A 22,075-nucleotide genomic window follows, 5' to 3' on the forward strand; every position below is an offset into this window, starting at 1 on the left:
GCTAGCATACTTGATGAGGAACCAAATAGCACCCAGTGGAGGTGTCATAATACCAATAAAATCTAGTGGTCAAACAGGGAAATGGCTCCAATTGTTTTTCCACCATACATTTTTCCCATAGGGGATTTTAGAAACACTTAAAATAAGTGCTGTGTTTCGTGTAGGCTTACCCTGGCGTAGGACAAGGTGACTTTTATCAATATATTAGGTCCCATTTACTGATTCGAAAATGCTAATTCGCATCAAAGCAGACATCATGCAAAACTACAAATCTCTGACACCTTTGCTAAGAGGTATTAAACAATTTAAAATTACACAAGCCAGTTCACATAATTGTCCATTTAAATACATTTTGCCAATTACTTAATTACTACATTTAGCTAACAGATAGTTCATCCAGATATTCTTACCTTTGCCTCGAGTCAGCAGTCTCATCCAGATAATAATGGCATTTATAGTTCTTTATGATAGCCACATTAGGAGCTAATTAGCATTTCAATTGATAAAAGTCACCTTGTCCGAGAGATTTACACAGTTATCAAAACATTACGCCAGGGTAAGCCTACAGGAAACACAGCCCTTATTTTAAGTATTTCTAAAATCCCCTATGGGAAAAATGAACGGTGTAAAAACTACTGGAACCATTCACCTGTTTGACCGCTATGTTCTATGGGTATTATGGCTCATACTGTGGTACTCTATAAGGACATTGGATTCTACCCTTGCACCATATGATTAGCTACACATCAACCCGACCTACTCTCCTGCCCTGGTAAAAATATTGAATTAATCTCTCAGCGGAGCCAGAGAGAGTGGCAATGTCCTTTGAGGAATATTGGGACTGGTGCAGGTCATATTGTCACAGATTGCGCTTCAGTCTTTTAGCCTGAGCTGACAAGCCCAGTCCAGCCTTCATAATAACAATAATAATAATAATAACAACAACAACACAGGCCTTAGGAGCAGTTTACTCCTGTCGCAACCCTTAACCCCTAGGAGTCTAGGACACCCGCAGGGTGGTGCGATTCTCCTCCTTGGCCCGCTGCTTCTTGGCGAGGTCGCTAGCGATGGCTAAAGCACCCCCCTTGAGGAAGCGGACAAAGTTCTCCCCAACTAGAGGCCCCATGGCGTACAGCCCCCCCTCTGACACCAACTCATACGTGTATGGGTCAACTTCCAGGGGGTTCCGCCGGCACGTGATTGGCTCCTGGGGGTTGAGACCGAGGGGCCGTCCATTCTCAGGAAGGAAGGACAGGTTGGGGTGGGCGCCAATCAGCACCAGGGCCATGGAGACCTGCAGCACGGTGCGACGTCCGTCCTCCCCCTCCAGCACGCACTTCCTGTCAGGCTTGAAGGCCACCACCCGGTGTTTGGGCAGGCTGACGTAGCCTGGGTAGGAGCCAGTAGACATGGAGGCGGTGTTGTTTTCCTGTTGGTCCACCGGGGTGCCCGTTCCCCCAGAGCTGGGGATGTCTTGGCCATGCTGCTGCTGCTGGGTCATCATCTGGTGCACCTTGTGGTACTCAGGGTAGAGGAGCTTGGGAAGCTGGTTGAAGATGAGGCCTGGGTCAGTGACCGAGCGCCGGAAGGCGTGGTACACAGGCGTGTTGAGGTGGTGAGCTGCCAGGACAGCGTCGGCCGCTGTCAGCCCGGCTCCCACCACCAGTACCGGGTCTGAGGTGTGGTCCAGCTGGCCTCTGGAGATTGCTGCCTCCAGCTCCCAGAAGCTGTGGCACACGAAGGGGAGACCCTCGCCTTCCACGCCCAGACGGGCCGGGATGTCATGGGTGCCCGTGGCCAGAACCACGTAGTCTGCACACACTATAAAGGGGACCTCTGACAGACTTCCTTCCCCCAGCTCGTCAGCCTCCCTCTTCTGGGTTCCCTGGACTTTCCAAAAGGGACGGCCGCTGGCCCCCTCGCAGTTCACCCTCTGTATGGAGGTGACGGTGGTGCCGCAGGCGAAGCTGTCCTCCAGGCCCATCTGGTTGACATAGTGCTGGTAGTAGGAGGCGATCTCGGCGGGGGTGGCCCTGTCGTTACGGACATTCCTGAAACAAAGATTTAAGTATGAGGCTCAGACACCGGTGTTTAAAATACACACAAAAAAGGTCCTTGGGGCCAAAACCTGAATGAAAACAACAACAAAAAACAGCCTCATTCACCAGCCACTTGTCTTTTACACAAAACCACATTTGTTTTGCCTCTATTTTCACTAAACCTAAGGCATTAATACTGGTAGCTAATCCTAGTTCCTAAGCGGCTCAACACAGAAAAAACTACATGCAAACAAGAATATTTCCCTTAAGTGAACACTCCTATTCAGTAACAGTGATAAGGTCAATCTGGAATGGCTGATTCGACTGTGGCCACTTAAAGGAAAAATTCACACCAAAAACTGTATTTAGTTATTTTTTATTAGTGCACTGTTACTTTGAACAACAATATAAAACGCAACATGTAAAGTGCTGGTCCCATGTTTCATGAGCCAAAATAAAAGATGCCAGACATTTTTCAAATGCACAAAAAGCGAATTTCTCTCAAATTTTGTGCAGAAATTTGTTCACATCCCTATTAGTGAGCATTTCTACTTTGCTAAAATAATCCATCCATCTGACAGGTGTGGCATATCAAGAAGCTGATTAAACATCATGATCATTACATAGGTTCACCTTGTGCTGGGGACAATAAAAGGCCACTAAAATGTGCAGTTGTGTCACAGATGTCTCAAGTTGAGGGAGCGTGCAATTGGCATGCTGACTGGAGGAATGTCCACCGGAGCTGTTGCCAGATAATTGAATGTTAATTTCTATCATAAGCTGCCTTCAACTACGTTTTAGAAAATTTGGCAGTACGTCCAACTGGCCTCACAACTGCAGACCATGTGTAACCATGCCAGCCCAGGACCTCTACATCCGGTTTCTTCACACTGCGGGATCGTCTGAGACCAGCCATCCGGATAACTGATGAAACTGTGGATTTGCACAACCTAAGGGTCTTGACCTGACTGCAGTTCTGCGTCGTAACCGACTTCAGTGGGCAAATGCTCACTTTCAATGGCCACTGGCACGCTGGAGATGAGTGCTCTTCACGGATGAATCCCGGTTTGAACTGTACCAGGCAGATGGCAGACAGCGTGTATGGCATTGTGTGGACGAGTGGTTTGCTGTTGTAAACAGAGTGCTCCATGGTGGTGGTGCAGTTATGATATAGGCAGGCATAAGCTACGGACAACGAACAAAACTGCATTTTATTGATGGCAATTTAAATGCACAGAGATACCGGGAGAGGGACCTGAGGCCCATTGTCACGCTATTAATTCATTGCCATCAACTCATGTTTCAGCATGATAATGCACGGCCCCATGGCTCAAGGATCTGTACAGGATTCCTTCGCACAGCTATTGAAGAAGAGTGGGACAACATTTCACAGGCTACAATCAACAGCCTGATCAACTCTATGGAAAGGAGATATCACGCTGCATGAGGCAAATGGTGGTCACACCAGATACTGGCTGGTTCTGATCCACGCCCCTACCTTAAGGCATCTGTGACCAACAGATATATCTATATCCATCATGTGAAATTCATAGATTAGGGGCTAATGAATTCATTTCAATTAAATGATTTCCTTATTTGAATTGTAACACTTTGAAATGGTTTGATTTTTGTTCAGTGAAATACAGTCCCAAAATGTTTTGCATGTCAGCATTCAAGATGTAGGACTTAAAAAAAAGGAAAGTGTCACCTGCCGCCAAACACATCATCATGATGTGGCAAGTGAATCTTTGCTTCTGTGGATTAATGAAAAAAATACCAAAAGAAAAGTTAATGGTGCTGTAGCTTGTCAGGAGGACCCACCTGCGCTTTTCTCTCATCCACTCCTTAAGCTTCAGGCCGGGCAGTTCCATCCAGTTTGCTAGGCTAAGAGTGAGCATGGAGCCTTCCATCGCCTAAGGAGACAAACACAAACACCAGCACCATTAACCACAAGGCTGAAAGGCACATATGCAAACTTTCGTGTCCCAAATGGCATCCTATTTCCTATAAATGGTGTTAATTTTGCCCAGGGCCCAAAGTGTTCTGGTCAAAGGTCATCAGATGCATATTTCACCCACCCACCTTTTCCCCAGAAAGCAATGGTCTGCCATTGTCCCTTGCTGTTTTACATGCCAATGTATCTGCAGGTATGCAAACTACAGGTGGTTTTACTAGCTACATGCCATTAGTTAGCCATGACATATAAACAACATTTTTCACTAAGTATACTATGTAAGGAATTTACCAAGAGATTGACTATAACTATCCATCTCAAACAAAAAAACTATTACACAAAATAGTAAAGCTGTCAATCAAAATCAGTGGAGTTCATCTCAAGAACATGAGTGCTGTTCATGGAGAGAGTGTCAAGGGCAGAAGCGAGAATTGCCACCGACCTGACACACCCACTCAACCAGGAGCACCGCTGATACAGAGTTGACCTTTACAAGAAATCATTCATCTCCACCAGTATAAGTCAATTGAATAAATACAGTAACTGCACCCCCCCAGAACTTACAAACTGAGTTGCAAACTATATCCATCTGTAAACCGTGTTGTCGGCTGTATTATTTATGCACTTATGGTGATGCTTACTGCGTTTTTTTGAGATGCAAGACACGTTTTCAGAAAAGGGACCAAGAATTATTATTGCATCAATTCTTGTTTTTCTAAGAAATACTAGTGTTGAAAATTCCAAATTGTCTGTATAATCAACTTACAGACATACTTACCCACCAGACATCCCACCAGGGGTCTCTTCACAGTCCCCAAATCCAGAATGAATTCAAGGCAAATCACAATATTATATAGAGCCATGATCACATCTCTCCTTTCCATCTTGAATGACTCAATTTGCTTTAACAAATAAAACAACACCTCACAGCACAACGTCTCTCCCCAATCTGACCTAATTAACTCGGATCCACATTGGGTACTTCAGAGGACTCATAAAACCATAGGCTTACAGGGAAAATGCATGAGGGGGTACTTCAAGGGTACTTTGGGCAAAGCAAAATGTACCTGATGGTACAGTAACCGAAAAAGGTTTGGAACCACTGTACTAATGTAAACTCTGCAAAAAAAAAAAAGCAATGTCCCTTTTTCAGGACCCTGTCTTTCAAAGATAATTCGTAAACATCCAAATAACTTCACAGCTCTTCATTGTAAAGGGTTTAAACACTGTTTCCCATGCTTGTTCAATGAATCAAACAATTAATGAACATGCACCTGTGGAACGGTCGTTAAGACAGTAACAGCTTACAAACGGTAGGCAATTAAGGTCACAGTTATGAAAACCTCGGACACTAAAGAGTCCTTTCTACTGACTCTGAAAAACACCAAAAGAAAGATGCCCAGGGTCCCTGCTCATCTGCGTGAACGTGCATTAGGCATGCTGTTAAGGAGGCATGAGGACTGCAGATGTGGCCAGGGCAATGAATTGCAATGGCCGTACTGTGAGACGCCTAAGACAGCGCTACAGAGAGACAAGACGGACAGCTGATGTGCAGTCCATGAGGAGGAGATGCACTGCAGTACTTAATGCAGCTGGTGGCCACACCAGATACTGACTGTTACTTTTGATTTTGACCCCCCCTTTGCTCAGGGACACATTCTTCCATTTCTGTTAGTCACATGTCAGTGGAACTTGTTCAATTTATTTATCAGTTGTTGAATCTTGTTATGTTCATACAAATATTTACACGTGTTAAGTTTGCTGAAAATAAACACAGTTGACAGTGAGACAGTTTCTTTTTTTGCTGAGTTTATGTATGCGTGCAACTGTCCGTAGGACCTTTTTTGGTTCGATTGTTCTTATTTTAAATTTGTGTAGTTCAGTCCTTTTGCTGTTCTTGTCTATTGATCTTCTGTTTTATGTTTTGTATAGACCCCAGGAAGAGTAGCTGCTGCTTCAGCAACAGCTAATGGGGATCCTAATAAAATAGCAAATACCCAAGGCCATTTTACACTTGACAAAAACAGACTTCAGAGATTTAAGGGTGTGACCAATTCTGAATGTTAAACACATTTTGTGCTATGACCCAATTTTTTTACCCAATTGCAAATCACCACCTGGCCCCTTCCAAAAAGCACCTTGTGTGTATCTGAAAATGATTAGATTGTTGTGAGCAACATTACAAGGAAAAGTTGGAATTCTTGGAATAACCAATCCTTTTTAGATCTGCACAAAGTGGGGACCAGGGGGTCAACATGGTATTGGGCAATTATTATGGACTGGGCACTTACATGCCAGGCTCCTCCTGGGGGTCCTTTGCCAAGCACCAGGTGTGGGGTGGCCCGCTCCGGTTCGTAGCGCCAAAGCAGGGGTGAGGCATGGTCCAGCCCAAAGTCACTGTCGGGCAGGAGCAGGGAGTCAAACAGCACAGCCACGGGGTTGGAAGAGCGGCCTTCTAGTCCCTCACACAGGTACTCCAGGTCCTGCACACAGAAACAAACACGTAAACAACTTTGTACAAAGACTGTGGTATGTAGCCCTACCTACCTATTATATAATTAGTTTTAGGGTCTAGCTCATTGAAAAACAAAATGCCACCCTTTATCAAGGACACTAATAAAGCTTTTTACTAAGCTTATAACATGGACACAACTTTATTTACAAAACCTCCTGTAGCCTACATACAGACCTTACTTAGGGCCACACAAATATTTCTACTGAGCATACATACAGGTAGTAATAGTTGCATAACTACCAACAAACCATAAATCTTAGTGGTAAACACAAACAGACAGCATTTTACAGAACATTTAACCTCTTGACGGTCGCCTAGGTTAGGGGGCGTTACAGCGATTTTTGAAAAAAATTAGTGCCCATTTTAAACGGCCTCCTACTCAAACTCAGAAGCTAGGATATGCATATAATTAATAATTGTGGATAGAAAACACCCTAAAGTTTCTAAAACTGTTTGAATGGTGTCTGAGTATAACAGAACTCATATGGCAGTCAAAACCCCGAGACAGATCATAACAGGATGTGGAATTCTGAATTGCGGACTCAACTTCATCACTTTGCCTATAAATCACACCGTGAGCTATGGTTCATTGAGCACTTCCTATTGCTTCCACTAGATGTCCCCAGTCTTTACAAAGTGGTTTGAGCCTTCTACTGTGAAAACTGACAGAATGAGAGTCTGTGGAACGTGGTCACATGGGGAGGGCCATCACCATTATGACGCCGGCGCCCCTGGCTACCCTCCCCTTTCGAAACGTTTTGAAAGACAATGCAATCGCCCCCCTTGAATGTTATTGGAGCTCTGGTTGAAAAAGGCCCTAAAGATTTATGTTATACAACGTTTGACCTGTTTGAACGAACTTAAATTTAAAAAAAACAATTTTGGTAAGAGAGGAGTCCCGCGCACGACGGTACTTTTGGTGCAGCATTCAGAACGCGCTAACAAGAAGACATAAAGGATTAACTTTTTCGAACGAAAATACATTTGTTGTGGACCTAGGTTTCCTGGAAGTGCCTTCTGATGAAGATAATCAAAGGTAAGGGAATTATTGACAATAGTATACAAGACTAGATTTGATATGCGATTGTTCCAAGATGGCGCTGACCTGTATTGCTAGCCTATTTTTCTGAGTATCGCATCCCCTTTTAGTGTGATTACCCAGTAAAGTTATTTTTAAATCTGGCATTGCAGGTGCTTTCAAGAGATGCTAATCTATAAATCTTAGAATGACAATATTACATTTTAAAAATGTTTTCGAATAGTAATTTAGTAAATTGTAGCGCTGTTTCACCGGACGCATTTGAGGGAAAATAGTTAGTCAACGTCACGCGCCGATGTAAAATGCTGTTTTTATATATAAATATTAACTTTATCGAACAAAAGAATGCATGTATTGTGTAACATGATGTCCTAGGAGTGTCATCTGATGAAGATTGTCAAAGGTTAGTGCTGCATTTAGCTGTTTTTTGGTTATTTGTGATGCATGTGGTTGGTCGGAAAATGGCTATGTGGCTACTTTTACAATATACTCCTCTAACATAATCTAATGTTTTGCTTTTGCTGTAAAGCCTTTTTGAAATCGGACAACGTGGTTCGATTCAGGAGAGGTGTATCTATAAAACAATATAAAATAGTCCTATATTTGAAAAAAAAAAATATTACATTTTGTTATGCAAATGGCGATAGGATTTTTCGCTGGATGTCCGTCCCCCGTCCAGAGGTTAAACTAGCACCTACAACCAGCCCGGCAACTGTAAACCAACACCCACCAAGCTAGGTGTAAAATGCGAGTTGTCACAGAGACATTGTGAAGACAGACGAGGTGTCATTCTTACCAGCTCCAACAGTGACAAATGAGGCTGTTGATCCAGCTTGCCTTGCAGTAGGGGGTTAGGGTGAGTGCCCTCTGGAGACAGGTAGGGGGTGTAACCTGACAACAGATATGACAGGCAGATGCCCGAGGGGCCGTTACCTAGGAGAGAAAGGGAAAGAGGTGCAAGTTCAGACAAGTTGAATAAATTAGTTTAACTTCTTTGGGGTAGGGGGCAGTATTTTGACGTCCGGATGAAAAGCGTGCCTGTAGTAAACTGCCTGCTACTCAGGCCCAGAAGCTAAGATATGCATATTATTAGTAGACGTGGATAGAGAACACTCTAAAGTTTCTAAAACTGTTTGAATGATGTCTGTGAGTATAACATTACTCATATGGCAGGCAAAAACCTGAGAAAAAAATCCAACCAGGAAGTGTGGAAATCTGAGGTTTGAAGTTTTTCAAGTGATTGCCTATCCAACATACAGTGTAAATGGGGTCATATTGCACTTCCTAAGGCTTCCACTAGATGTCAACAGTCTTTAGAACCTTGTTTCATGCTTCTACTGTGAATGGGGAGAGAATAAGAGCTGATTGTATCAGGTGTCCCAAAATAAGGCATGAGCTCACACGCGCAGCCTTGGGAGCGAGCTTCATTCCTAAAGAGAAAGGAATTGTCCAGTTGGAATATTATTGAATATTTATGATAAAAACATCCTAAAGATTGATTCTATACATCGTTTGACATGTTTCTACGAACTGTAATGTAACTATTTTGACTTTTCGTCTGGACTAAACTCGCGCACTTAGTGAATTTGGAGTGCTGGACTAAATGCGCAAACAAAATGGAGGTATTTGGACATATAGATTAACTTTATCGAACAAAACAAACATTTATTGTGGAACTGGGATTCCGATGAAGATCACAGGTAAGTGAATATTTATAATGCTATTCCTGAATTTTGTTGACTCCAACATGGCGGGTATCTGTATTGCTTGTTGTTGTTGAGCGCTGTACTCAGATTATTGCAAAGTGTGTTGTAGCTGTAAAGTTTTTTTGAAATCTGACACAGCAGTTGCATTAAGGAGAAGTTTATCTAGAATTCTGTGCTTAACACTATCTTTTATCAAAGTTTATGATGAGTATTTCTGTAAATTGATGTGCTCATTCACCGGAAGTTTGAGGCAAAACATTTCTGAACATTTACCGCCAATGTAAAAATGTGTATATATATATACACATGTATGTTTTTCTCGATAAAAAATATATATATATTTAAAAAAAAAATATATATATATTTTTTATCGAGAAAAACATACATGTATTGTGTAACATGAAGTCCTATTGAGTGCCATCTGATGAAGATCATCAAAGGTTAGTGATTCATTTTAGCTGTATTTCTGTTTTTTGTGACGCCTCTCCTTGCTTGGAAAATGGCTGTGTGGTTTTTCTTGTCTCGGGGCTGTCCTAACATAATCTAATGCTATGCTTTCGCCGTAAAGCCTTTTTGAAATCGGACAGTGTGGTTGGATTAACGAGAAGATTATCTTTAAAATGGTGTATAATACTTGTATGTGTGAGAAATTTGAATTCTGAGATTTTTGTTAGTTTTGAATTTGGCGCTCTGCTATTTCACTGGCTGTCGGCGAGGTGGGATGCTACTGTCCCACATACCCCAGAGAGGTTAACCACTACAATTTGTGTTTGTTTATGTAGGCTAGGCTACTAGGCTACCTGGGGCGGCAGGTAGCCTAGTGGTTAGAGCGTTGGACTTGTAACAAAGGTTGCAAGATCGAATCCCCGAGCTGACAAGGTAAAAATCTGTCGTTCTGCCCCTGAACAAGGCAGTTAACCCCCTGTTCCTAGGCCGTCATTGAAAGTAAGAATTTGTTCTTAACTGACTTGCCTTGTTAAATAAAGGTAAAAAAAAATAATAATAATAATGTAGTGCCTTAATATTATGTAAGGCAATATATTAACATTATTTGGGGGCTCATACAGGCTTTGGCTATCATGAGATTTTGTCAGCCGGTTATTGCCAGGCAAATGACTGTTGGTCTCACTGTAATAGACAGTCAATTAACATAAACACGTTTAGTATCTCCAGGCCTTCACGCATACAAGCCACTGATGCACGCCTTTGGAATGTCTACATTTAAGAATGTCAAAATCAATTTAATATCCATCACAATAAATCCATTATTTATTTTAAGCAAAAAAGTTTGCGCTCTGTTCCTTGCCTCAGACTGCACAAGCTATTCTAACATCACGTGACTATATTTTCCCCATCAGACTATTCTCAACTTTGTCTTTACTAACAGGTCAAATTAGTTTTGATTAAGAACGGCCCATTATAAAATGGCCAGGGGAAAAAAGGCGTCATCCATATGCACTCAAATAGTGAATGGAGGCCGCTTTCCTGCTGGTTAAATTTTCAAAATCAGCCTGGGTAGGCTACTCTGGTTATTTCACTCCATGAATCAACCACTGTTTGAAGAGCATGCAGCCTCTCGCTGCACGACAGGTGATATTCCGCCCAAACTCTGTATGCCATGGGCCCTCCAACCCTGTTCCTGCAGCTAGCCCGTGCTTAAATTGGGAAACCAAGTGAAAGTTGTTCGGGAGCATCAACAGTAACATGTTTTCACAACTAAAAATATTGCATTAAACTGTTGACAGCCCCTCTCTGCACACTCAAGAAAGGAATGAAGGAGAGAGGGGAGGAGATTGAAACACGGTGGTGAGATTCTGTAACTATAAGGTAATGTGTCAGTCTATAAAATTATGAAAATGTAAAAAAATGCCCTATTACTAGGCTATTTAAAACAAAATACAAATTGTAGGCTAACTCTGTAAGACAACCTGACAAATCAATGAACCAACAGTATCATCCAGGCGTTCTCTCCCAGACTACTGAATAGAAAGTTTGGCACATTGCATAAGGTAACCAGTCCATCCGGTATGCATAACACATTCCACACTCAAAGATGATTACAAGAATTTGTTTAATTTTGGAGTATAGGCTATACGTATTATTTACCAAAGACACGTTAAATATTTGTATGTATTGATCGGCTATGTATTGTACAACATTTTATAACGGCACAATCATTATTTTAATTCTGTTTTTTTCCTTTTTTGGGGCTCATTTATAGGCCTCTCTCTAATATGCGTACGGATGTTTTGAATTATTCACAACCTTAGAAAGCGCTGTCCATTTTGTTATGTTAGGCTTTGAAACCTGTTGTTGAACTTCTTTCTTCAAATTGATCAATCACAGTGAGGTGAGTTTTAAAAGCATGATACTGTTTTGATGATAAGTGTTTGAAGTTATTTTCGATTACATTTGCATTGATGTCAGTGTGGTTAGGGACAACAGGTCCATGAGTACCAGGCCATTAGCAACCTGATGGTCATTAGTGAGTTGGGTACCACCAAGCATGTCCGGAGTGCATAAGAGATTACCCTGATGTCAAATTTTACTGCAGTAATGGCTCGTGACTGCTGGTGTGGTGGTAATATGTTCACCGCAACAGCCCTACATAGAGAATGTTTGAGGGCTCATCATGAGGGCTCAACATGAATGTAAAAATCTGATTTGAGAATCAACCATGAATAGCAGTCAAAAAAGTATTTGTATAAAAATATACTTGGCTTTTAAGAATGCCTCGCTTAAGAAAAGCCTAAAAAAGTTGAGTCATTTGAGATAGGTCTTCTTACAGTGAGGGAAAAAAGTATTTGATCCCCTGCTGATTTTGTATGTTTGCCACTTACAAAGAAATGATCAGTCTATAATTTTAATGGTAGGTTTATTTGAACAGTGAGAGACAGAATAACAACAAAAAATCCAGAAAAACACGTCAAAAATGTTATAAATTGATTTGCATTTTAATGAGGGAAATAAGTATTTGACCCCTCTGCAAAACATGACTTAGTACTTGGTGGCAAAACCCTTGTTGGCAATCACAGAGGTCAGACGTTTCTTGTAGTTGGCCACCAGGTTTGCACACATCTCAGGAGGGATTTTGTCCCACTTCTCTTTGCAGATCTTCTCCAAGTCATTAAGGTTTTGAGGCTGACGTTTGGCAACTCGAACCTTCAGCTCCCTCCACAGATTTTCTATGGGATTAAGGTCTGGAGACTGGCTAGGCCACTCCAGGACCTTAATGTGCTTCTTCTTGAGCCACTCCTTTGTTGCCTTGGCTGTGTGTTTTGGGTCATTGTCATGCTGGAATACCCATCCACGACCCATTTTCAATGCCCTGGCTGAGGGAAGGAGGTTCTCACCCAAGATTTGACGGTAAATGGCCCCGTCCATCGTCCCTTTGATGCGGTGAAGTTGTCCTGTCCCCTTAGCAGAAAAACACCCCCAAAGCATAATGTTTCCACCTCCATGTTTGATGGTGTTCTTGGGGTCATAGGCAGCATTCCTCCTCCTCCAAACACGGCGAGTTGAGTTGATGCCAAAGAGCTCCAGTTTGGTCTCATCTGACCACAACACTTTCACCCAGTTGTCCTCTGAATCATTCAGATGTTCATTGGCAAACTTCAGACGGGCATGTATATGTGCTTTCTTGAGCGGGCGCTGCAGGCGCTGCAGGATTTCAGTCCTTCACGGCGTAGTGTGTTACCAATTGTTTTCTTGGTGACTATGGTCCCAGCTGCCTTGAGATCATTGACAAAATCCTCCCGTGTAGTTCTGGGCTGATTCCTCACCGTTCTCATGATCATTGCAACTCCATGAGGTGAGATCTTGCATGGAGCCCCAGGCCGAGGGAGATTGAGTTCTTTTGTGTTTCTTCCATTTGGGAATAATCACACCAACTGTTTTCACCAAGCTGCCTGGCGATGGTCTTGTAGCCCATTCCAGCCTTGTGTAGGTCTACAATGTTGTCCCTGACATCCTTGGAGAGCTCTTTGGTCTTGGCCATGGTGGAGAGTTTGGAATCTGATTGATTGATTGCTTCTGTGGACAGGTGTCTTTTATACAGGTAACAAACTGAGATTAGGAGCACTCCCTTTAAGAGTGTGCTCCTAATCTCAGCTCGTTACCTATATAAAAGACACCTGGGAGCCAGAAATCTTTCTGATTGAGAGGGGGTCAAATACTTATTTCCCTCATTAAAATGCAAATCAATTTTTGACATGTGTTTTTCAGGATTTTTTTGTTGTTATTCTGTCTCTCACTGTTCAAATAAACCTACCATTAAAATTATAGACTGATAATTTCTTTGTCAGTGGGCAAACGTACAAAATCCGCAGGGGATCAAATACTTTTTCCCCCTCACTGTATAAGGGGAGCACGTTGTGCCATCATTCTAAGAAACTAGGTTCTTATGGGGTCGTTCCACCTCAAAAAGCACAAGAAAGGGGATTGACACCCACCATCTCAGATTGTTCCGACATCGTTTGTTGTAAGAAATATAACATTAGCATTCCTGCAACATTATTTTGTTGAAATATAATCTTGTCTCTGAGATATTAAGGTAATTTATTGCATCCAAATTGACCATTTCAATTTATATAATTTTCAATACATATAACCTCACTTAATTTCTTTCTAACTATGAGTAAGAATTCAAAGAAATGGTAAAAAGCCACCCACCTCATATCCAACAATAAGTATACAGTATCAGTTATCTATGAATCGTATGGAGCTGTATTGTTTTTCATCCTATGCAATGTATTCTCAGTGAATTTGATGGTGTTTTTTTCCCCTCCCTGTTCATAGAAAATATCAAATTGAAGTTGTTAGGTTTATGTCCCATTCTACATCCTGAAAATACCATGTTCTGCAATCAATTATTTTTATTTCTCAGAGATCTAATTATCTTTCAACAAAAATGTTGTAGAAATTATAATCTTAACTGTTTCTAACTACAAAAACAATTTTAGAACAATCTGAGATGGTGGGTGTCATATCTTGGAATGACCCTATAGCCTTGTGAGTCTACAAGGATCTAGGGCACTTGACATTTTGGTGACAATGCATCCTTTCACCCACCGTATGCAATTTGGAAATTGCCTCAGAAGAGAAACACTGTTGTGCAAAGTGTTACTTCCTTCCCTATAATACCGGTAGCAGTTTCATAGTCTCGTCCCCGAGAAGATCTTTGACCAAATTCCCTACTGTGTGTAGAAATAACTTGTAACCAAATCTGGTTTTATAGCCAAGTCTTTCAGAGCTGAATGTGTACAGTCACCCCAGTCTTACCGATGACAACAACTGGCAGAATCTCTCTGGGAAGGATATCTTTATTTTGCAAGTCCATGGCCACTGTATGTTTTTATCTGCAAGGAGAGAAAAAAAAGGGACGTTAACCATTAGCCTTTAAATTCCTGCTCTGGTCTTCTACTTCAGTACATTTCCACAGTCCACCAATGACACATCCCTGTCTGACACCATTGCCAAGCTGGTTTCCATAACGGCACATAAAAGAAACAAAACACTTCCGTCTGGGCGAGACCAGCCTCTGTGTCCTCAAGCCAAGGTGAACGTGTACAGATAAGAGAAGTTAAATGTGGAACGGAAACTGCAGCTAAAACACAACTCAAATAGTTGAGGGAGAACACTTAAATGGCTGGGAAGGGTCCAATAGTGATCTAATTTTGCCAGGAAGGGGGCGAGGACAGCTTTAAGCATGTAAGGGGAGAAGTAGTACAGTAGTGAAGTGAGTCATGAGGGGGAAGAGACAGGTTATACCAGAAAGCTCTGGGACCCCTACTGGATCCTTGCAGAGGCTTACAGCGAGCAGAGTGGTTATACAACTCACTTTGCTTGTAAGCGTGACTCGGCAGAAAGTTTAAAGCGATAGCGCAGCAAGCAGCTTTTATATCATCTCAATCCGGCTGAGCCGGACTCACAATGCAAAGGAAACTATGTGGACTGACTAAGATTTGACTGTTACAAGCAAATGTTCCTTACCTTTTCTAGTGACAGTCAGTGCAATATTATTTAAAATACTTTAACCCATATTGTTTATAGGCTTATATTGAACAGCTGGACAGGATTAAAGTGAGATATTAGCCTACCCAAGATCTAGGTTAAGATGTCCTTGTTAAAAACGTATTTTGTCAGACCACAACATAAATATTGACATTTCAAATGTTTTTTTCTTGTATTCATCCCAAAGAATTACATTGTGCTCAGTTGTCTGCCTGCCTTTCTGTACATGTGTCAGTCTGTACTTGTCCGTGACTGACACATCAGTGATCAAAGCTTGCATAAATTTGCAGTCGTTACATCTACATATTTTGTCTAGGTAGGTCATCCTGGGGGCGAAGGCTTACTTGTCTGAAATGGTACAACTAATAACTAAATTTGTCAAACTGCACCTCTCCTGTAAAAGTCTCAACTAAAGAGTCTGTGGTTAAATAAAAAAATTCACTTGACAGACGATTGTCTATAAAATGTTATTCAAGAAAGCAGCCATAACCAAACAAGTCAACTTTACAGTAAACTTTTTCTCCGCCCACAGCCTTTTCTCTCCAGCTAGTATGATAGGCCTGGGGTAGCCCAAAGGCCGGCAGATGCCGATGTTGGGTCGTTTCATCTTAACGTCTAAAGGGACTGTACGAAGCCAGCTATACACTTGTATCCCCCACGGACCGGTTCGATACATAAAATATTCAGGCTGGAAAGGCAACGTTTTCCTCCTTAACTCGATTTAATGGAGAGAAGGCAGAAAAAAACAGGGGAAATATGCATTCTTTATGAAACACCATTTTCCACCACCATCCTAGAGTGGCTAATGCTAGTTCCGGATGTTGCGTATCACGTTCAGCCAATCAGGTTGCAGTAGCCTGTTTACCCTTTGTCTGAATGCTGTAGTCAATGTCAGGAATTAGCATTTGCCACCATAACATGGCAGAGGAAAATGGTGTTTCATAAAGAAAGTAACGAAATGTTTAAACTAGATAGAAAATGTGATTATTTAAAAAATCTTGGGAGTTTGCTTCATTTACTATCATCCTAAATTAAGATAATTATTTTGCCATATCTAATTCATGATTATTATGCTACTTTCCATAATGGGGACAATATGTGTTACTACATTACACATGCAGAAGTTTTGGACCACATAGAATTGCAATTTTTTTTTTACCTCAGACTGGTGATGTTAGTATAAAAGTTCATAGTCATGATGACAAGATCAATTGCTTAAAACATATTTTTGTTTTTTTACAGTTGATTTCATCATACACGCTCATTGGTTTTGTACTGTTGATTTCGTCTTAGAACGCATCTATCATTTTCTTCCTCAAATGGCACAGAATTCAATATAATTCAGGGTGGTCTCTGTATAAAAGTCGCTGGCCACACATCAATACACGGATTTGAAAGTCAAACTATCACTTAAATAGCAGCCAACCGTTGTGACTGTTGATATCCTATGGCGGGTCGTGAATCGCTGAAGATAACAGACAGTGAATTATTCCTCTTTCCCCGTGATAGCAGCCTCCCGAAATCAACATTGGCCATTCTCATCTAACCAACTATGTATAGGTTATTCTATGTTTCCATGAATAGTGTTAGTTTAAACAGTGCATACCACCCCCCCTCCCAAATGATGAATGATTTATTGCCACTTGACAAATTATTTGGGGGGGCGTGTGCTGTTTATAAGTTGTTAATTTGAAAAAACAAAAGTAATATGACTACTATTGTTGTACATGTATGTGTAGATAGTACATTTTTGGTTTATGTTTTTAATATCATGAACTGTTTCTGCATATTGGTTATTGATTTGGACACTTTAAAACTGTGTTTTTACATTGGGCTATTTATCAATTCGCTAATTAAACTCAACTATAACGTTAGTGTGGGCAGACTGGAGCTCTGACAACAACTTCATTTTTATCAAAAACTACTGATTTCAGCACCCAAAGAACAGCCCACAATTACACAGAACAAAGCCGTGTGTAACTGTAGGCTATTATTTGGGTGCTTTAATAAGTCATTTTTGATCGAAACTTTATGAATGTCTTGTCAACAGGGAGAACCGTTAACATCCTTTTCAATTTAAGATAAATATAAATTAAACTTCCAATATTCATTCCCAATGCTATTGTACTTATTCAGGTAAAAACTGCTGAATGACTCCAAAAACGTGCTGTGATTCATTTATTTTGATACCAGAAATCACAAAAACGGGTTTGCCTTGCATAAACAGAGTCCCTTTGGACGGTAAAATGAAACGACTCAATCCCGCCATCTCCCGGCCTTTGTATCACTGTACCAATGATGTAATCCTGACAGAACACCACATGAGGTTATGATATAACTGCTAACGACTCAATGCGCTATGGTTATAAATAATGTGCCATGTTATCATACATCGAATACACGTCAATATTCGCCATCCTGGCTAAAATGCTTACCAAATGACCTCGCTAGGTTCGAATGAATGATGGGTCCTATATTGTAGCCAATAATTTCCGTTGTGCTACGCGAGACGTGCACAGTACCCGCAAACAGCCCGATTGTAGTCTAGTAGTGGACCGTCTAACTGCAGCCGACGCAGCCTTCTAACTGGACTGTAGCCTAATTATCGATAGATTAAACACACACACACACACACACACACACACACACACACACACACACACACACACACACACACACACACACACACACACACACACACACACACACACACACACACACACACACACACACACACACACACACAACCTGAATCCAACGCAAAACGTCTAGACTGATAGCCTTGGTTAAATGATTTAGATTTCTACTTCAATGCTGGGTTCCCGTCTACGGTTTCCATCGGCAACCGGCACATTGAAACCACGTCAAATTCGCTATTTACCAACAGACACATCAGGAACAGCCTAGAAGACGTCGGAGAAAAGCTAAATGGGCCCAATAAGGAGAACGAAAATGTTGAAATATTGACTACAATGTTTCCACTTACCGATAGCTATGAAGACAAGGCTACCGCTGATATCCCTTAAACGTTGCTAGAGTTATCAAACGCCTACCCTTGTTGAAAACCTTCGATTCCTTCCCCAGGCAGGTTCAACCGACTGCAATCTCTAAAGGTATGCCTCAAATTCTCGTTATGTGACTCTTTCACCGACATGTGTAAAATGCTGCAATGTTACGGTAACCCGCGATGGAAGATGAGCATGAACTAATTTTATAATTCCTATTTGCGTTGTGTTCACCAGCCACTCATGGTCACCTTCTTCTTCATCTTTGGAATTGGGTTGGTGGATCGCATCCAACTTTAAAGTGCATACACCGCCACCTACTGTACTGAAGTGTGAGACCAGTCACGGCCTACCTACATTAAATTCTCTTAATTATTCCGGTTCCTAAATAATAATAATAATAATTCCACCAATTAACCCTACACCTATATATCACTATTTCATAAAAAATGTAAATCACCACCCCATTAACTCTTTTGCATTAAGATCTTGTATACCCAGGTACTTCTCTTCAACTGCCACCTATACTCATTAAAAACCCACTCCCCCATTCCACTACTTTGACCCCATCTGCTCCTGCACCATGTCAACATACTGGGATGACGAGACACCATCCCTCAACACACCCTGTAAATCTTCTGAATTCAAATCTCGTATACTTCTATGCAGCTTCCACCACAACACATATTTTCTGCGATTTTACATTCCATTTCTGCAGTACAGTTGATAACCATTGCTATGAAGGCTAAGAAGCCAACCTTACTCAAACATAAATCACTCATTGTCCTATCCCTCTGTGCTGGTAAAAAAACTACTCACTGGGATCCTCTCAGGATCCCTCACCCTTGACCCATCCTCCTCTACTTTTTTCATTGCCTCAACATACAACACTTTCTGCACAACTCTGACTCTGGCCACTTAAACCTGCCCCTCTCGTCATTGTCAACTGGAGATGACGCTTAAAATGACTATAGGCTTTCTCCTTAATGATGCAATCCGCGCTATCTGGGATCCTTGGGACGTCCCTACCCCATTGAAGTTTACATCTTAAATGCTAGGGTTTAGGGTATGGACATCCCAAGGATCACAGATAGCACTGAACATCATGTAAGCAACTGGGCAAGTTTGTTTTTAATGGTCTGGTGCCGAGGGTGGATGGAGATTTCCCTCAAGGACAAATGGAATGGTCTCAAATGGAGAACGGTGTGATTGCTACCCACAATTCAGGGCCCGCAACTCGCATGCCTTCCTGCATGCGTTCACACACATGCAGAGGCCACTTGCCGCGTTCACATCCTAGTTGGAACTAGAAGACTCTGAAATTTCCGACTTGCTGAACGCGGCACGTGTATAACTACAACCAGTTAGCATGTCGGAAATGTTTGAGTTTACTAGTTCCGACTAGCACGTGAACGCGGCAACTCTCACCATTGAAGGTAGTTGAGCCCATGGCTGTGTTCGAGAGCATCAAAACCGGGATCAGTCATGGGTAAATTGTGACTGACTGATCTACAGATAATATTGAGTAGTTTTTAGGATGCAAGCTGATTTATAGATCAGTCAGTTGACTTGTCTTTACACTCAACTGCAATGTCGAACGAGTCGTGCGTCTTGTGCACTTTGTTTGCGAGTGTTTATTGTTATAATCATTTCCAAATACTTTTATATAGTCAACAAGTTTCTAAAACGCTTCTGTTTCTGTAATTGTAATGTATGCGTGTCTACGTTTAAATGCTGTTTATGGTGTGTCTATGACTGAAACATTGTTTCCCCTGCTGCTTTCTTGGTTGAACCAGGTCTCTCTTTAAAAACAATATTTTATCTCAACGAGACTAATCTGGATAAATAAAGGATAAAAAAATAACATAAATGTAGGCATTCTTGCATCTGCAGGAACCCCTCTTTATACTATTGGTACATTTTTAAGCTAGGACTCCAGCACAGTAGGTGGCAGTAATGCACCAATAACACAGGTGGGAGGCGAGGGCCGCTATCTAGGACACTGGTAGACACGACTAGACAGTGTCCTATAGGGGGTGATAAGAGACACATATAAGCCTAGGCAACCGTACCACCGTGTGACTGTTGCCTAGCATTGCACGTCTGACTGACATGACATGATACAAACACCTTGTGTGACGCCTGCGTCGCATGTTAATGAAAGTCAATGTGCATAGTTTATATTTATATTAATAAAATCTCAACCATATGTTGAAAAACGTACCATTTTTCCCGTGCAAGCAGACATTCCGACGTAGCCACCTTGAACTACAGTGTAGCCTACGACTTCTGTATTTCCTGTTATTGCTAATGGCCTAGAAAGGATGATGTCCAATCTATAGGTAATCTGTCTTTCCCTCAACACCTCCTGGCATGGTATGTTATCTTTTCTCGCTGTATACAGATCTAAATGTTGTTAGCCAATCACATACTGTGATGTTACCAGTTCCCAGTAACCTACATCAGAGACCCAATAAGAGTTGTGTCCACGGCTTTCAGTCGAATATAGAGGAGTTAATAGGTGCTATTCGGGATCCTAGGGACTCTATCAAGTATACATGTAAAATGTTTAAGTTTAGTGTTGGTTTAGGGTAAGAACGACCCAAGGAATACGGATAGCAGTGACCGTTCATAGAGTGAGAGACTGGCACGGTATTTGAGAGCTCGGCGGCTTCACAGACATTCATTCATTATTTTTTTTACAAGCACCAGAAGCGATTTGCGAGTGTCTGCCCCAGATAGTTTCCTTAGAGACGATGAAAATAATTACCAAAATGTACTTGATCCAATTGAGGAGTAAGTAGGCTATATTTAAGTTGTGACATCGTTAGGAAATATTTAGGCCTACTGTGTTAAGGCAAATTTGGTTTATTTGAAAATAAAAAATGTTTTGTTGATAACGTATTGTCGAAAGCATGTAGGCAATATTATGTACTGAGGAGTTCATATGCTTTCCCAGAGGGTCCGTGCTATTAGGAATCCTTGGGATGTCCCTACTGCTATCAAGTATAAATGTAAAATTGTTAAGTTTAGTGGTAGTTTAGGGTTTAGGGTAAGGACGTCCCAAGGAGTACAGATCGCAGTGCCCATTCATAGAGTGAGAGACTGGCACTGTATTTGAGAGCTAGGCGGCAACACAGACATACATTTTATTTACAAGTGGCAGAAGCGATTTTCAAGTGTCTGCCCCAGATAGTTTCCTTAGAGATAATGAGGCCTACTGTGTTAAGGCAAATTTGGTTTATTTGAAAATAATTACCAAAACACATGAATAAAGGAAAAATACCTAATTGGCTGCTTATTACAGAAGGGAGGAAATCAAAAAACGTCACACTTATTATTCCTGGCATGAATTCACGCTTCAGCCTTCATTATTATAACGTTACCATCCTAACATACACACTTCAACCTTTACGAACAACACGCAAAGACATGAAAACTTAGCTAACACAGATTGCCTTCACTCCAAAGGTGTGTTTCTATGATAATAATCCCCATTACAACAGTTCTTAGCCACGTAGCCCCACTTGTCTTATCATTTCCCCCGCATAGCGAACACGTAAACAATTTTTTTAAAAACGGCATAGACTTACAGGTTAATTGTCAATTACAGGTTTCTTGATGATTTGTGTGAGATTGACGCCTTAGAAACAAACTTGTCTCCATTGACAGTCCAAGTTAATTCATGGCGGTATTTTATGGCTCTAGGAAGACGTTAGGTGACTTGGTGAGAGGTATCAGCAGCTTCACAAGGCTTAATTCTGGCATGAATCACCCCCCATAGCGTCCCTCGCTCCCTTCTGCC

The 22,075-nt window shown here is 41.5% G+C and overlaps 1 protein-coding gene across 3 annotated transcripts; it reads right to left on the minus strand.

Moving 5' to 3' along the window:
- Positions 1-218: 218 nt before the first annotated feature.
- On the minus strand, positions 219-18,532 carry osgn1 (oxidative stress induced growth inhibitor 1). 3 transcript variants are annotated; one of them, XM_029776438.1, is made up of 6 exons: positions 18,319-18,532; positions 14,534-14,610; positions 8,344-8,480; positions 6,285-6,476; positions 3,861-3,952; positions 219-2,051 (listed from the first exon to the last, which is right to left on the minus strand). In XM_029776438.1, exons 2-6 carry the CDS (start codon positions 14,589-14,591, stop codon positions 1,001-1,003), a joined length of 1,530 nt encoding a protein of 509 aa, XP_029632298.1. In that variant the 5' UTR covers positions 14,592-14,610; positions 18,319-18,532; the 3' UTR covers positions 219-1,000. The 3 variants fall into 3 exon arrangements, with proteins under 3 accessions (XP_029632298.1, XP_029632296.1, XP_029632297.1); XM_029776436.1 differs by having other exon boundaries at positions 18,252-18,532; XM_029776437.1 differs by lacking the exon at positions 18,319-18,532 and adding an exon at positions 17,701-17,895.
- Positions 18,533-22,075: the final 3,543 nt, after the last annotated feature.

This window comes from Salmo trutta, chromosome 14 (assembly GCF_901001165.1).
Source record: "Salmo trutta chromosome 14, fSalTru1.1, whole genome shotgun sequence".
Taxonomy (NCBI): Eukaryota; Metazoa; Chordata; class Actinopteri; order Salmoniformes; family Salmonidae; genus Salmo; species Salmo trutta.

What these genes read in the sequence shown, in the direction of transcription:
- osgn1 (XM_029776438.1), bottom strand. Translation starts at nt 14,591, where the DNA reads ATGGACTTGCAAAATAAAGATATCCTTCCCAGAGAGATTCTGCCAGTT. An exon ending in TCTGCCAGTTGTTGTCATCG is followed by an intron (nt 8,481 to 14,533) that starts GTAAGACTGGGG and finishes TTTCTCTCCTAG; the next exon opens with GTAACGGCCCCTCGGGCATC. An exon ending in TGGATGAGAGAAAAGCGCAG is followed by an intron (nt 2,052 to 3,860) that starts GTGGGTCCTCCT and finishes TCTTTGTTTCAG; the next exon opens with GAATGTCCGTAACGACAGGG.